This window comes from Xyrauchen texanus, chromosome 21 (genome assembly GCF_025860055.1).
Source record: "Xyrauchen texanus isolate HMW12.3.18 chromosome 21, RBS_HiC_50CHRs, whole genome shotgun sequence".
Lineage (NCBI taxonomy): Eukaryota > Metazoa > Chordata > Actinopteri > Cypriniformes > Catostomidae > Xyrauchen > Xyrauchen texanus.
Window position 1 is genome coordinate 26,458,204 of NC_068296.1, and position 18,032 is coordinate 26,476,235.

At 36.8% G+C, this 18,032-nt stretch overlaps 1 protein-coding gene across 5 annotated transcripts in view; it reads left to right on the forward strand.

Moving 5' to 3' along the window:
• Positions 1-2,551: 2,551 nt before the first annotated feature.
• Positions 2,552-18,032, forward strand: part of LOC127661695 (liprin-beta-1-like) — a 45,444-nt gene continuing 29,963 nt past the window's right edge. For all 5 annotated transcript variants that reach the window (XM_052152521.1, XM_052152523.1, XM_052152522.1 and 2 more), the window contains exons 1-5: positions 2,552-2,685; positions 16,033-16,116; positions 16,712-16,917; positions 17,664-17,753; positions 17,831-17,944. In XM_052152521.1, the coding sequence (XP_052008481.1) occupies positions 16,053-16,116; positions 16,712-16,917; positions 17,664-17,753; positions 17,831-17,944 (474 nt within the window). In that variant the 5' untranslated portion in view covers positions 2,552-2,685; positions 16,033-16,052. The remainder of the gene's footprint in view (positions 2,686-16,032; positions 16,117-16,711; positions 16,918-17,663; positions 17,754-17,830; positions 17,945-18,032) is intronic.

Genomic DNA, 18,032 nt, shown 5'->3' on the forward strand with positions numbered 1-18,032 from the left:
AAAGGTCTCTCAAAGGCCATGCAGTACTCTGAAGCTTTAGGCTTCTTTGGATACAGCATGACTATTAGATTCTACAGTATATATTCTGGAAAAAACTCAAATATGAAAAGTTGAAGCATTATTCAACTCTGTTTGAATTAGATGTAAAGCTGTATATTTACATGGTCAAATCTGATTTCTACTGCTGATGTATTGTGAAAACAGATATACAGATTCCAAATGTCTGAAATGAACACACTTGAAATTATTTAGTTATCTTTTTGGCTGTATCATAATTTGCTTTTCGTTACTGGTAAAGGGGTCATGAAATAATATTTTTAATAATTGTATTATCTTCCCTGAAGTCCACTTAGAATGTTAGTAGAAATCTACAACATAATAATCATAATAGTCATAATTTAATCATATTTTCCACCCTGTCTCTGGCCCTCTGTCTGAAAGAGACAAAGAACAACTGTCTCTAACAAGGACAGAAAGAGATGTGGAAGGCCAGATGTACAACTAAACAAGAGGATAAGTACAAGTGTGGGGTGAAAAGTCATCTGAGTATCTGACAAACTGACAGCGAGAATGTCAAGGTTCTGCAAAGCTGTCATTGCTGCATGTGGAGGATTTTTTTGATGAAAACACTTTGAAGTAGTTTAAGATCAGTTTAAGTTCTGATAATTTCTTTCAAATTGTAATAGTCATTTTTCACATTATTAATGTCCTGACTATACATTGTAATCAGTTGAATGTCAGCTTTGGTGAATAAAGTATCAATTTCTTTCCATAAGAGCAAAATCTGTACATTATTCCAAATATTTGGCTGCCAGTGTGTGTGTGTGTGTGTGTGTGTGTGTGTGTGTGTGTGTGTGTGAGCGTGTATTTATCACTTTGTGGGGACCAAATGTCCCCATAAGGATAGTAAAACCCGAAATGTTTGACCTTGTGGGGACATTTTGTCGGTCCCCATGAGGAAAACAGCTTATAAATCATACTAAATTATGTTTTTTGAAAATGTAAAAATGCAGAAAGTTTTCTGTGAGGGTTAGGTTTAGGGTAGGTTAGGTTTAGGGATAGAATATAAAGTTTGTACAGTATAAAAACCATTATGTCTATGGAAAGTCCCCATAAAACATGGAAACACAACGTGTGTGTGTGTGTGTGTGTGTGTGTGTGTGTGTGTGTGTGTATGTATATATAGATGTACAAATGTGTTATATACAGATAGTGCAAGGGAATTAAATGTCAGAAGAGGATATGTTGGATAAATATAAATAGACTAAACTGTGTATTGCACATAATTATTGCTCAATGGGTCAGTTTTAACTGTTCATAATATGGATAGCCTGAGGGGAAAAACTGTTCCTATACCTGACCGTTTCTGGTGCTCAGAGCTCCGTAGTGCTGACCAGAAGGCAACAGTTCAAAGAAGTAGTGGGCTGGGTGAGTGGGGCCCAGAGTGATTTTTCCAGCACTTTTCCTCACTCTGGAAGTGTACATTCCTTGAAGGGATGGCAGAGGGCAACCAATAATCTGTTCAGCAATCCGAACGGTCCTTTGAAGTTTTCTGATGTCTGATTTTCTATTAAGGAGGAAGTTTTCAGTTCTGAAACGTATGTTTTTATATTAAAATGACCTCTTATTTGTCAAAAGATCAAGAAAAATGTTATTGCCCATGTTATGACCACTTTATGTAAAATAAAATTAAATCATGATTGTTCTATAATGTCATTTTTTACTCTTAGCTAGGAAAGCTACAGAATTATACTTGGCAACAAATCATTGTGTTCATCCTCAGCAGTTTTAATTTTGCCTTACAAAATGTATTGTGGGATTTAAACATTTATTACAACTTTACAAACATTATAAACAATATTCTCTTTAGATTATTGTTCACAAAACAAACTGAAATAACTGTCTGGATTCTTGCACCAGTATCTAGCCTAATGGTTACTCTTGGTATACAATATTTTTCACCTTATGATCATTCATATTTCATATTTTCTGCTCTGTTCTTTAGAAATAACAATAGTGCATTTGTGTTCTGTATTTCTCACAAGAGACTGTAATACAAATAAAAAACAGCTGCATACAAGCCGAATTTGTTCAGTTGGCTTTTATGACTTGTTTCAACAGCTGTTTTCTGAAATATGAGTAACTACTGACTAAAGCGAAACACTCCAGTTTCAAACCAAATTGGCATATATAGTTTTAAAATACCAGAATAAAAAACAAATCCAAACTAAAGTGGTCAGATAAATGTTTTCAGATTTGGCGCCCACAAACCTCTGCATTCAGAATCGATCGCGTCCCGTTCGCTGTGGTGGAGTTGAGAAATTACGAATTTTACTATGGCGATGGATTAGCTTATGAATATTAATGTATTTTGATGACGCAAATTGGTAACCGTTCTATGGCGAATGACTGTATCTTGAATATTAATTAGATAGCTCTCGAACCATCCAATGGCGAAGGCATGGTGCTTGAATATTAAACGTCAAACCTAGCCATAGTAGGATATTCCCTGCCTGTGACAAGACTTGGCTATGACGTCTCACATTCCCACTTTCATTGTCGACATGGCGCTGGCGAGGTGGGAACACCAACTACGGAAAAACCAAATCTCGTAAAGACATTAAAAGACAAGGAAAGGACCCCACGTATTTCTTCTTTCATACTTTAGACGCCGAACCAAGTTTGGTAAGAAATTACAGAAGAATTAATTGCAGAATAATTGAGAAGTATGTCTTCCGTGTGTATTTGTTGGCTTTCTAAACTTGCTTCAGTGAGAAACAACATGCTTGTTACTTTTTGTTGAAATATTCTATTCGTGTAAAAAGATGTACGCCACAAGTGTAGTAAAGTTAGTTATGAGCTGAGTTATTGTATTAAATGCTCAACTTCACAAGTACTAATCCGTTAATATTTACATAGCCTTAGGGGTAGCTTACAACGAGTGTTTATGTACAGAGAGCATGTAGTTATATAGAAACCTTTATCACTAATGGGATATTTAAGTTTTGTGCTATACTTGAGTTTAAAAAATTGCATCACTTTTGCTACCTGAGGCACATGTGTGTTTGTGGAGTTGTGATTCACTCATTCCACGAAGCCTCGGAAGAACAAGAGCTGTTATGTGGTTTCCTTTACTGCTTTATCATCACCTGTGGTTCGGTATCATCTGCAAGACTAAGCTCAGATAAGAAACATGAAACATGTTTTGAGTTAATTCCCCATATAATCAAAACATGTCAATTTCCTTTTAAAGCTGCATGCTGCATTTTAGATGGGGAACTTAAGCTTTAAGCATATATTTGCATTTGTATAAGCTCTTTTGAATAGTAATTGTAAGGTTTGTCCATTTAATTGTTTATGTAATTTGAAACATCATGCTTTGGTTTCCAGTAACTGCTTCAATTGAAAGACTTCTGAAAACAGTTTGCAAGGGATGTTCTAGCTACACACTTTTTATGTTTATATCCCAGAATGCACAGTACTGCAAAATACAGGGCATATTTCTGGTGAAAATGCAGGTTTCGTCATCCAATTTTCTTGTTGTATAACAAAATTTTATCACAAACCTGAAAGAAATGGTTCACCCAAAAATGAATGTTATCTCATCATTTACCCTCATGCCATCTCAGGTATGACTTTCATTCTCCTGAACATAAATTAAGATTTTTTTTTGGAAAATATCTTGGCCCTGTTGGTCCATAAAATGCAAGTGAATGGTGGCCAGAATTTTGAAGTTCCAAAAAGCATATTAAGGCTTGATAAAAATAATCCATATGACTCCAGTGGTTTAATCCACATCTTCAGAAGTCATATAAGTGTGGGTGATTAAACAGATTGATATTTCAGTCCTTTTTTTTACTATTAAATCTCCACTCACATTCTTCTTATTTTTAATTTAAGAATTTCAAGTAATAAAGGACTTAAATATTGATGTTTCTCACCCACACCTATCATATCGCTTCTAAAGATGTAGATTTAACCAGTGGAGTCTTACTGATTGATTTTTACGCTGCCTTTATGTACTTTTTGCAGCTTCAAAATTCTGGCCACCGTTCACTTGCATTGTGTGGACCTAAAGAGCTGAGATATTCTTCAAAAAATGTTTGTTTGTTTTCAGCAGAAGAAATAAAGTCACACACATCTGAGATGGCATGATGGTGAGTAAATGATGAAAGAATTTTCATTTTTGGTGAACTACACCTTGAAGAGGTAAACATTTTTTGACGGCATGTTTGTGTCTTTCATCATCCAGTTTTATATTGGCATACAGAAATGTGCATTTACCTAAGCGCTGTGGAATTTATTTTTACTGTTGCTATAGTTAGAGTATGGAATGCCTCTTTTCCAAGCAGTCCTTCTCTCTTGCATGTGGTTATGTGGAGTATGATGCATCAATATCTATGTTGGTGCCTTGGCTTGTGATAGTGACAGGATATTTCAGATCAGTGTCAGCTGGGTGTCCCTTTAGATGTTTTGAATTTGAGAACAGTCTGTGTCCATGTCAGATTGGCTCCTTATGTATAATACGCTGCTTAGAGGGACACCCTGCTCTCTAGTACTTGCACGGCACCCAAACATCTTTTGTAACTCTTCCCTTGGCTCAATCACTGCAATCACGTCAGACTGCTTTTTTTTTCCTCTACATGAAGCCAAGTGTAAAACATTCTCACAAGAACTCACTCGTGCCATCAAACTGACAAAAGCACATTAGAAAACCTAAATAATAGCATAGATCCCTAAATTGGACAAAACACTGAGAAAAAAGTATTTTTGGGGCATACACCATGGTAATACCAAGTTGTTACCAGCCGGTGGAACTTTATATCTCTCCTGGTCTCGACTCACGCTCCGATTTGGTCTCTTCCGTGACTGGTTGAAGCAGCTCTGACCGCACAGAGAATGACAGTTTTGGAGTTTGTGTTTATTTACATGGCACGCTCCCGTATTATATTAATTTTAATTATTGATGAAATAAAGATATATCGCAAAGCTGTGATCTGTGTTTCTGTGTTATTTTTTCTGGCCACCAGTTCAGTGTCGGACTGCTCTGCATCCATCTTCACCTGATTTCCATGCTGAACACCGGAAACTCACATGACCACATGTGCCACTCCTAAACTGAGACTGACTGGTCATCTTTATTAGCAATGTAGAAAATGGGCAAACAGCTCTCAGAGAGAATGGGCTGTCACGCCCACACATCACATGCACTTATTTATTTAATAAAATCGCAGCATTTCATATAATCGCATAGGTTGACATCGCGATTGTGGTATGATTAATCGTGCAGCACTAATCTTGACCAACCATTTTGGAGATTTCGGTCTTTCCCCATGCAAGTAGATAGGAGCTGCACTTGTGTGCAACTTGTTTACATAGAAAAATTGCTGCCTGAGAGCATTCCAAAGATGGAGTCATGTGGACTGACTTGCACAAAGACTTTGGTTTAAACGAGTGGTATTTGACTTGTCATGTGGTCCAAACATGGGAAGACCCTCTCCATGTTATCCATACTTTTGATTAAAGTTTACTGTGATTTCACCTCAACACTTTAGACTAACCAAAATAAACCTCAATCACATGGCAACCCAGCTTGAATGTGGTAATTTTAACAGATTTGATAATGATGGAGAAAATGTACACATTAGAGCTTCGGAGTCCCAGATTAACACATTTCTACTTGTATATCACACATGAAATTAACTTGCTTTAGATATGTCTTATCTAACAGACTTGTCCCATGACTCTTTTGACATTTTTCTACGCTTGCATGAACTTGACTTGAGGCAAGTTTGCTGGCTTACACGGCTTGCCTGCCATAAATACTTTTATGTTGGTAGAGATGAATGACCCGAAGGCTGGTATTTTTCTCCAGTATGTGCCAGCAGAGGTTTTTCTGTCAGTCAGTCAGAGCGCTTCAGAGGCGTAGTAGCTAATAAAGCTCATACAATCCAGTTCATACATACTCTCTGCCCTCAGGTGCTCGCACTGATGGATTTCAGAGGCCATTAAGATTTTTTTCTTATTCAGCACTCTAATGATCATTACTTTTCATTTCATTGTGAGGTCTTTTCAGTATGGTTAAAGGGACAGCGAAATGGAAGGTAATATTTACATTATGGGAACACCGAGCCAAGAGATCCTTTGAAATAAAAACAACAGGCAGCAAAAATCTCACTTTTTGGCATATGCAACCCAATTCCATTTACATATATTTTTTTCAGAGCAGCAAAAAAACAAAAAGAATATTCTGGGTACAATACAATTTAAGGTCAATTGACAGCATTTGTGGCATAATGTCGATTGCAACCAAAAAAATATTTTGATTCGTCCCTCTTTTTCTTTAATAAAAGCGAAAAGCTAAGATCCAACAAATTTTGGATTAACTTCTTCAGCACTGGTAGATACATGTTAAAAATACATTCTCTTAACAACCTAAATATCTTATGCAGTGTTGTTTCTAAAAAAAGATCTATCAAATTGACCTTGTTTTAAGGATTTTTAGATATTTTTACAAGAAAACAATACAAAAATCATTATCAAGAAAATGATTTTTGCCCTAATATCAAAGGTCTTACTAGAAAAAAGAAATTATGATCCAACATGAATTTTCTTGCTAAACAAATATGATCGTGTCTGATAACATGTGCATGTAAAATGGCTAGAAATAGCATTTTAGTTAGCGTAAAGATAACAATTTATTGTTTATTTCTATTTTTACTGCTCCAAACTTACTTCTCTGTCTGCTCGTATGAATGTAACACATCATAAGAAAGTGTTTCACCGCTGTTCAAATGCACTTTGGATCACATCATTTATATGTATAAATGTTTTCCATCTGAAAGGACTAAATATTACATGAAACAAATGACAATAAAATGCAAAGTAATCTCTTCAGTAATCAAAATATTTTTTGAATGTTACTGTATTCTAATTACCAATGATTTAAATTGTAACTGTAGTGGAATACAGTTAGTTATATTTTGTATTTTAAATGCATGATCCCGTTACGTTTATTCCGTTACTCCCCAACCCTGGCGTGAGCAGACCAGATAGCAAACTTAGGATGGAGCCCAACAACAAGTCATCAAAACATTTCTGGAGTAGTGTGAAAAGCAGATACACTGTGAAATATACCCATTTATAAACACCACTGTAAAATATTGATGGTCCCTCATGTTTGTGTATATGTGCTTGTACATTAAGGGAATACCTGAGTTTTACGTAAAGGGAAACCCCACTATTGACGTGTAATTCTGCTGCAAGTTGCAATAAAAAGGCAAGGAAACAACTCTGGAATATCTGTAAATAAAGTGAAGCAACAGATAATAATATTGTGTAGCCGCTCTGCTGAAGCAAAACGTACGTGTCGAGCATCTTTAAAGGAAACAATGTTACATCTTAAATGCAGTTATATTTAATGCGTTATTGCTTTATTAAAGTTCAACTAATACAGAAGCAGATCATGTAAATAACTACAAACTCTGAAACCGGCATTTTTCTGTGAGGTCAGCACCTCTTCTATTAGTGCGAGAATATCCCGATCTGAGGGGGAGAGACAGAAAACGCCACCCGGCTGATGCACATTCTGTTGTGGGGACGCTCATCCCCTGAGCTCCCACGCTTAATGCAGCTAGATTATAACGCGATGGCTCGCGGCTTATTGATTCAGTATATAAATCATAATAAATGTCTGTGCTTTTCTTGTCATGAAGAAAATTGCCAAAATGCAGCTTTATTAATAAAAAAAGAGTTTGTTTTTTGTGAGTTAAAGATGGATTGAAGTGAACAGAAAGGTGAGAGAGGAAGTCATTATACACAGCAACAAAATATGTTTATGATTTGTTTTGGCTTTTTTTTCAAATAAAAATATCAAAAACTCTTTTAAAACAACGTACTTTTTTTTTAGCAACTATACTGCAGAAGAATTGTTATCTGAGAATGTTGAATAAAAATACAAATTTCAAAATATTTAAAAAAAAAAAAAAAAAAAATGCATTAACCTGAGAAGCAGCATATGAGATATTTAGAGAATAGATCTTGAATATAAGTATATTTCGTCTTAACTGCACTCGCCAAGTATAACCAAGTAAAAAATACACTTGTTTACAAAATACACTTATATTTAAGATACATTCTCTTAAAGTAAGTCTGAATATCTTATATGTTGCTTCTCAATGAAATGTATCTTGTTTTATGGATTTTTTTAAATATTTAAATGGAAAACAAGACAAAAACACTTGATTAGCAATAGGATTTTTTTGCCTTGAATTTATTTACTGAACTTATAAAAAGTATTTTTCCCTTTAATTCAGTGAATGTCATTTAGAGGTATTTTTAAAAGATGATTTTGTTCTCTTTATTGTTAGTAAGCATGTTTAAAACAACCTTTTAAGCCGGGGCACAATCTGAATAATCAGTTAAGAGCTAATGATTAATCGCTGCAATAATTGACGAAGAGTTGAATAATCATTCTAATAATCGTTAGATTAATCGCTTATCAAAATAATAGTTAGTTGCAGCCCTACTTTTTATATTATAAAAAGTGAGACACTTACAATGTAAGTCAATGAGGGTTTAAAGGCATAAATGCACTTTCATTAAATATTCTGTTCAAATTTGTGTATTATTTGAGCGGTAAAGTTGTTTAAATTGCCATTTTTACAGTAGTTTTAGGGATTGTTGACATCACATCGTCATGGCAACAAAGTTGTAAAATTGGCAGGAACTTTACACAGAAAAGGTTAGTAAGTGGTTTTATCAAGTTAACACACATTGTTTATGTCTTGTGTCTATATTTTTAAAACAGTGAGTTTTTTAATGTTTACAGATTTTTCCCATTCACTACCATCACTGGAACCTCTTTTTTTTTGCTTTGCTAGAAGGGGCAAGTCAAAAATAATTTTTGTGGTTATCAACATTAAGTCAAAAATGCTGTCAATTGAGCTGAACTTGTATTGACTATTCCTTTAAACCATTGTTAATATTTCAGATCCTAACCACACTGTTTGAACAAACTGATCAGAATTTATCACTAGCAAAAAAGACAGTCAGTCTTAAAGATTAGTTTTGTGTGCATTATAGGGCTGCGACTAAGGACTAGCTCTTAACCGATTAATATTCAAGATCTATTCTCTAAAAGCAAGTCTAAATATCTTACATGCTGCTTCTCAGGTTTTGAAAAGGATTTTTAGATATTTTGAAATCTTTGTATTTTTAATATTATATTCAACATTCTCAGATAACAATTTTTTCTTCTTCAGTATAGCAGCTGAAGTAAATGTACATTGTTTTAAATGAGTTTTAGATATTTTTATTGGAAAACAAGCCAAAACAAATCATAAACGTATTTTGTTGCTGTGTATAATGGGGCAAAGACTTCCTCTCTCACCTTTCTGTTCACTTCAATCCATCTTTAACTCACAAAAAACAAACTCTCGATTATTAATAAAGCTGCATATTGCCAATTTTTTTCACGATAAGAAATGCACAGTAACGTATATTATGATTCAATGAGTCACGAGCCATCGCGTAATAATCTAGCTGCATTAAGTGTGCGCGCTCGAGGGACGAGCGTCCCGTGACAGTCTGCATCAGCTGGGTGCAGTTTCAATCTCTCCCCCTTAGATCGGGACATTCGTGCAACTCATAGAAGAGGCGCTGACCTCACAGAGAAATGCCATTTTCTGAGTTTGTAGTTATTTACATGATCTGCTTCCGTTTTATTTGAACTGTAATAAAAATATAATGCATTAAATATAACTGTATTTAAGATGTAACACCTGGGTGTTTCCTTTAAAGAGCTCCGGCTCCACTTATTCCACAACGAGAGTGCTTCTGTATTTACTTATTTGTTATTTTTGTATAATTCCCTTGTACTTTGCTATCTACATAAGATGAAGCTGGTTGGAAAGTTTAGAGTGCATCTGGACTGATTTGTGTAATTCTTCCTCTCCTAAGTCATGCTCTCACGAGTCATCAATACAGTTTAATGTGATCTTATGTTACGTTAAATGTGAAGAAACGACTATTCGACAATGAACATTTTTGTCGATAACGTCAACTAATCGTTTCAGCCCTAGTGCACTACAGGTGCTGTACCTCTCTGGGTTGGTACCATCAATGGAACCTTTTTTGTACCTCTAGTTAAAATGTATAACTCATTTTGGGTTCATAATTGTACCCAAAGGACTTATTGTGTATCTTTTTAAAGGAACATTTATATGTTTTGTTCATCTGGGAACAAAAATAACTACCTTTTTGTCTCCTTAAGGGTACAAATGTGTACCCAAAACAAGGGTACCACCCAGTGATGACCTTGTTTCTTTAGCAGTACCGTTTTTTTTTTCTAAAAATGTATTGTGAACTGCCACAACAGACATTTTAAGCAAAATGTTTCCACTCAAAGGCAGTAACACACATCTCGCATGCATATTTCCTTCCCACTTAATGTCATCATTGGCACGATTTCTGTTAAGATTTGTTCCAAATATTGTTAAAGTAAAAAAATCAACATAAATTAGGGGAAGCTTGTCTGTTAAGATTTTCCTTTCTCTGTGGTTTAAAAAAATACTTGGAATATTTTTGTTCCAACTTTTTGATGGTTGACAGCATGCTGTTTATGCACATGCATCAACCCTCTTGATTTTCTCCAGGTTGAAAAATCCAAACACAGAATCTTAATTTCTAATGTCTTCATATGATTCTGAGAGGAATTATAAGTTTCACACAGAGAGTTCCAGCCATGAGAGGAAATTTCCAGACATGCAAAAATCTGCAATGCAAAGCAACCTACACTTAGCTTAAATGTGTAAGTTGTGTGGTTAACTCGAAATAAAAGGCTTTCCACAATGAGAGAGGAAATACAGGGAGTTCTTTGTGGCTGTGTTGCACATTCTGAATAGTTTTATTAATGTAGATGGACAGAATTATCTAGAAATGCAGAGTGGAATGTCTGCAGGACAAAATGCAACATATCTTTGAGTTGCTGTATTACAGTGTGAACATGCATGTCAGATGTTATGTTTGGAAAAAATATTTTCTAGATATAACATGAATACATCTGTACAAGGGTTTGATAAAGTATTTACATTCAATTGAAGATTTAAACACTCCAGAATATTTTGACCACTCCGTAACTGTTTAGGATTGTACTATGGCAGTTATGTTATACATGACACATTTACATTTATGCATTTGGCAGACGCTTTTATCCAAAGCGACTTACAGAGCCCTTATTTCAGGGACAATCCCCCCGGAGCAACCTGGAGTTAAGTGCCTTGCTCAAGGACACTATGGTGGTGGCTGTGGGGATCGAACCAGCGATCTTCTGATAACCAGTTTACCAGTTATGTGCTTTAGACCACTACACCACCACCACTCTGACACTACAGCATTAACCACTACAGCATTAACCCCCTGTTCAGAAATGGAAGAACATACAGCATGTTTGCTCTGAGTACTTTAAAGCATTTTTTGCAACCTGATTGTTGGCTGCAAACATCTTGACACCTGAACCCAGCTTAATTTCTTTAATGCACAGCTTGTTTCAAAGTAAAGTATACTTTATTGTCCTGAAGGGAAATTTGTTGTGGACTTCATGTTACTGCATAGACAAAATAAGAAAAAACGCATCATAAAAGCATCAACCATTACCGCACAGATACACAAATAGTACATATAATATAATACAAATAATAACATGTAAAGCTAAACTGATATTAAACATTCACACAGATACAGGTACAAAGGAATTCCTGTGTCTATTTAATTTGCAAAATGGAACTCTATATCTTCTTCCGGAGGGAAGCAATTCATACTGTGAATACAAGAAATTAGTTTGATCTCACAAGATCTTCTGCACGTGATTAAGAATACATTGCTCAGATAAACCCTGAAGATTGTTCTTCCTGCCCAACAATTTTCATTGCTGTCATTACCAGGTGCACCAATTTAGATTTGAGTTGTATAGATAGGTTCCCATACCTTACAATACTTTCTAAAACAGCTTTGTTAACCCCATAAAAACATGGTCTGCGTAAAAGTACAATCTTTGGTTCAGACAGGTGCAAACCCATTCAATGTGTGTTTTCCAAGAAAATTAACTATCTATATAAATGCCCGAATAATTATAAGTCTGCGTTTGATTAATGTGTTGGCCATGTATAACCACTTGATGATGGTCACCTATACATTTTGGATCAAAAACATCTCCTCCGTTTAATATTAACTTATTATTATCACACCAGTCAACAAACTGGCTTATTTCTGACTGGTAGATAAAGTAAACTTAAAATAGCTGTGTCATCCGAATATTTGAAAATGTAGTTTTGTGAATGCTTGAGCATTCAAAGCAGATATAGGGTTGCAAATGTGTTACACAGAGGAGTGGTATGAGGTATAGCTGGATTTACTGACCTAAAGTGACTGCTGCATTTCCAGACTAAACCTTTTTTAAATTCAAAGCTTGCTTTATAAGTTTAATAAGATAAGGGGACTTTTATGGAATAACAAGAAAATCCTTAAAAATGGAAACGGTAGCTCTAACAATTCTCCTAAATCTATGACATTGTGAGCATAAATTCTGTGTTGTGGTAACACAGCGGTAATGCACATGTTCTAGACACTTTAGAGCCATAATGCTCACAAAGGTGATCCCAAAAAGCCCAAAAGATAAATCCTGTCCTTTAAACACATTTCAGAGTGGTGCTTTTGTTATTTTTGTGTTGCAAATATTATATATAAGAGAGAACATAATCAACACTGGTGGACTACATATCAGAACATGACCAGTTATCTTGTCGTCACTTCCTTGTTTTTAGGATTAAAACTGGGAGAATGCCGCCACTGTGTTCTCGGGACACGAGCCAAAAGGGCCTAACAATGTGTCCCCACAAGTCACCTAACAAAGTGCCCAGTGTCCCCAGCAGTAGCACAAACACTGTGCCAATAATTGAAATAATTGGCTCAGTTATTCTTTGTAATGTGTGGCTAATGGTTGGCTCTTGGCTGTTTAACCCAGGAAACAGTAGAGAGCTGAGAACCAGCCAAACTTTCACCCAAAGGATGTGCTGTGCTCTCTGGAACCACCGCTGTAATAATAATAAAAAAAGGGGATAACCAGTCAAGTTGAATATTTGGTTAGATTTAAAGATTATGGAGAAACTTGTGTGTAAATTCTGCACAACTAATTACACCAAATGGAGGACACTCCCCGTCTTCCATTGGTTGGGCATGCAAAAAGTCCTGTCTTATTTTTCCAGGAAATTAAACAACAATTTTTTTGTATTTATTTTCTATTATTATAATTGACTCAGCTGGGATAAAGTGACATGTTAAAAGATGGAATTTGAGAAAATATTTTAACATTACAAAAATTACAAATTCAAATTTACACATTTTGTAAAACCTATTTGATTCTACACAGGCCATTCATGCCTTTACATGAAGGCATGAACATGCCTTTGCTTCTGCATGATTTCTGTTCATCTGTTCTAGCTCTAAATCCTTTTAAGTTTGTCTGAAATTGTTTGTTTGTGTGATACAGCATGCTTTACAATGCATTACAATGGTGCTTCTGTGCAATAGTGTTTCTAAGTGCCACTCTAGCCAATGGCTAGAAACCAAACAAAACTGTATATCCTCCTGAGACCCCCGTCCACATGTGTGGACATTACATTTTGGCTTCACTGTAGGCTATGCATAATTTCATTTAATTTAATCCGACTGATCTCAGTTCAGGAGAATCTAGGCTGTCATTAAAGGGTTAAACTTAAAGGAAGTCATGTGAAAAAACAACATGGCGGCAATCTCAGCAAAGTTTGTCTTTGGGAGAAACAGCAGCAAACCTACATCTGGTAAGAAACCTTATAAAAAAATTTAATAAAACCTGTTTGAGTCAAAAGAGTCCCTAATTTAATTAAATATGGCATTTTAAAAAGGATGGAGTGCGTACTCCAGGTAGGGAATGAGGTTTTGCCCCAAGTGAAGGAGTTCAAGTACCTCGGGGTCTTGTTCACGAGTGAGGGGACAATGGAGCGGGAGGTTGGCCGGAGAATCGGGGCAGCAGGGGCGGTATTGCACTCGCTCTATCGCACCGTTGTCACGCGAAAGAGAGCTGAGCCGAAGGCAAAGCTCTCGATCTACCGATCAATTTTCGTTCCTACCCTCACCTATGGTCATGAAGGTTGGGTCATGACCGAAAGAACTAGGTCGCGAGTACAAGCGGCGAAATGGGCTTCCTCAGAAGGGTGGCGGGCTTCTCCCTTAGAGATAGGGTGAGGAGCTCAGTCATCCGTGAGGAGCTTCGGAGTAGAGCCGCTGCTCCTTTGCGTTGAAAGGAGTCAGTTGAGGTGGTTTGGGCATCTGGTAAGGATGCCCCTGGCCGCCTCCCTAGGGAGGTGTTTCAGGCACGTCCAGCTGGGAGGAGGCCTCGGGAAGACCCAGGACTAGGTGGAGAGATTACATCTCCACACTGGCCTGGGAACGCCTCGGGGTCGCCCAGTCAGAGCTGGTTAATGTGGCTCGGGATAGGGAAGTTTGGGGCCCCCTGCTGGAGCAGCTGCCCCCGCGACCCGACTTCGGATAAGCGGTTGAAGATGGATGGATGGATGGATGGATTTTAAAAAGGTCATCTGTTTATTGTGAAACGGGACGCTGTTAAACACAATGACTACATACGTGGACCATAGGCTTTAAATGTGATTTATCACATTGAGTATCAATGGATGCATCCAGATGCAGGAAAATGTTGATTCCAGAGGCTGTATACAGCATTAGGATGAAAATAAGGTGCATTTCAAACTGTTCTGAGATCAGTGCAGACAGACAGCACACTGGAGATCAAGTCATTCCCCAATCAGGGAGCAAGGGAGCATCCTATAGCTTTCCTATGAAGCCAAGTGCATTAATTCCTAACATCTGGTCAAAAGTTCAGTTTCAGGCTGCAGATGATGTTTGGACCACTGAACATTTTTGGCAGACATGGGACAATGATAAACAGTACATAGATTCAGAATTTGTCATGTAAAATTTTATTTTCAACATGTTTGGCAGTGATTGGATGATACTGGCCGTTACATTGAATCAAAAGGTTTATTTATGCTAATTTCAAAATATCTGACTGTAACAGTTAAAGGATGGGCAAGCAGGAGGCGGGAACTGGCTGAACCGTAAACGTAAGCTTTAATGTAAAACTTAAAACAACATAAACATAAGACAAACAGACACATATGCAGTGGGGCTGTGTGCGTCTCACTCTCTCGAACTGGCTTCTCTGGCTACCCCTTATCTCGCTCTCCCACTGATCAGCTGATTCAGTGCTGGCCGTGCTCCATCATGGCGTGGCCATGCCCCACTCCTCGTCACACTGCCTTTTGGTATTATTATTACAAATTTCACAACTTATTCCCACTGTCCACTTATGTGGAAAACATTTTTTAGGAAAACGATTTGGCTTTAAATGTATTTATTTGTTCATTTTTTTACATGTTTCTTAGGGGCTAATAGTTACAAATCAAGAAGGGGAATGGAAAATACACACAGCAGTCATGCTCAGGTCTCAGGAGGATATGGAATTTATGATTGCCTGCACGCCAATACAGAACATGTAGCATTATTATCATCCTTTCATTTAGTGATGATGGTCTTGTTCAGTGTCTAAGCCATCAGAAAGTATTAGTTGTCCGATGACGAGGAACGATGTGTCCTGCCAGACATTGAGGGGGAATGTTGTTATGGACCATGCACGAAACGGACCGGTTAAGCCATTGTGCACCGTCTCCAGGATGTAAGTGGGGTGGCAAAGCTCATTTTAGGGTGGTAGCTGCCACCCCATGTCACCCTTCTGGCCCTGCCCATGCCTCACTATAACATCGATTTAACATCGAGGGAAGAGTTGAAATTCATTTTTGTGGTAATTAACAATATGCCACAAATGCTGTCGAACTTAACTTGTATTAAATCTGGAATATTCCTTTAACATAAAGTTGTCAAATAAAAGGTATGTTTGTTTTTGTATTCCCCCCGATGCAGGATGAACAGAATTTAACAAGATGATGTCTGATGCCAGTGACATGTTGGCAGCAGCCTTGGAGCAAATGGATGGTATCATAGCAGGTAGAAATGTGTAAACTACTTATGACTAATGCTGGCTTATTATGTCTAATTCGAGCTTCATTACATTTTCACTTCCCAAAAAATAGTGAGTTAAATAAATGCAAAATTTATCCAAATGAACTGCTAATGAAGTGATACATTTTTATCAACAGTTTTTTTTATTATAAGGCTGGCATCTCTTGTTGGAGTCACCTGTCTGATCACATGATTTAGACTGCCGTTTTACCAATTAAAGCTGGCCTAATTCTGATTCCAAGACTTGAGTTGCTACTGCATTGCCTGCAGCATGACTTATTATAATGTCATGCTATCTTTTACTCAACAGTATTTAATAACTGTCCGTTATTACTATTACTCTGCTCAGATATACCTTACATTGTTGTATATTGTGCTAAATGTTCACCAGAGTAAAAAAGATAAAAAGAGTTTTATTCCTTTATTGGCTGGCATGCCTTTTAACTGGCACTCACAAGCATTAAATGTACACTCTGTAGCTCCAACAAATTGCTTGCAAATTACATTGTCTGAAAAAGATGCATCAAAACAATGGTGCCATTACTTTCTACCATTTGAGAATTGTGTCATTGGCACTCAGGTTCCAAGACTCTGGACTACTCCAATGGCATCTTTGATTGTCAATCCCCAACATCGCCCTTCATGGGCAGTATGCGAGCCCTGAACTTATTGGAGGACCTGAGGGGCGTATTGGAGCTCATGGACACAGATGAGAGAGAAAGCTTGCGTTGCCAAATCCCTGACTCTACCGCAGACAGTCTGGTGGAGTGGCTGCAGGGGCACCTGGTACTTAACCCACATTCTAGAACTCATACGAGTTCTCATACTCACATATGAGTTAACTTACTATATGTCGTCATGTTTTAGAGAGGGAAATAGGTATTTATACTATTTATATTGGTAAAAAAAAATCTTTTGGCTTTAGTATATTTCTGTGACAGTCAAAAGTAATGAATTGTCTATGGCTATTGGAAATATTTCAAGTGTGTCTTCATACAGCATTATGTATTATATATGGTATTTCTGATTGGTAGACACCATACAGTACATTTAAGTATTGTAGAGTTCTTCTAAGTTGCACTGAAGTAGTGCATTGTCAACCATACTGGGATAATTCCTGTGCGTTGATAACATTATTTAAAGCTGTATTAAAATGACTGCATCATGTTTGTCTGTTTGAGTGTCATACTATGCTAGACTGAAGAGTCTTTGATATAATAGCCTGAAGATGTCAATCAGAACAGATTAAAGAAACAGTGTTATTGTTTGTGTCCTACGACAGATTGGATGACTGCCAAGCTAAAGTCAACATGTAAACCCATATTTAGTCTGTATATGCAGAGTTCACTCACCGTTAAAGTTTTGTTGGCACAATAAATAGTGCATGCAAGCCACTTGGATTACAATAGCTTAGATCTTTTGTGACCCTGTAAACAACAACTTAAAATTAATATATTTTCTTTTTCAATAAGCATTTGTTAGCTCTTTGAATTCTTCAGTAATGATCCATTCTTTTTCTGTTTCTTTTCCAGCAGTCAAATGGACATATTTCAATCACTGGTGATGTTTACCAGGACAGACTTAATCGTCTTGAAAATGACAAAGAATCCCTTGTCCTTCAGGTAACATCCTATATACAGTGCATGCATATAAAACATATATAGGTAAGGTGTAAGTTAATGCTCATCGTTCTTTACAGGTGAGTGTTTTGACCGATCAAGTGGAAGCACAGGGGGAAAAGATAAGGGACCTAGACCTGTCCCTTGAAGAACATCGTGAGAAACTAAATGCCACTGAGGAAATGTTACAGCGGGTGGGTCAAAAGATGTTCCTTGCTTGTCGGAGACTTGATCCAACAATTGGGTATATGTGTATTTTGTTCTGTAGTGCTTCTGTACGGG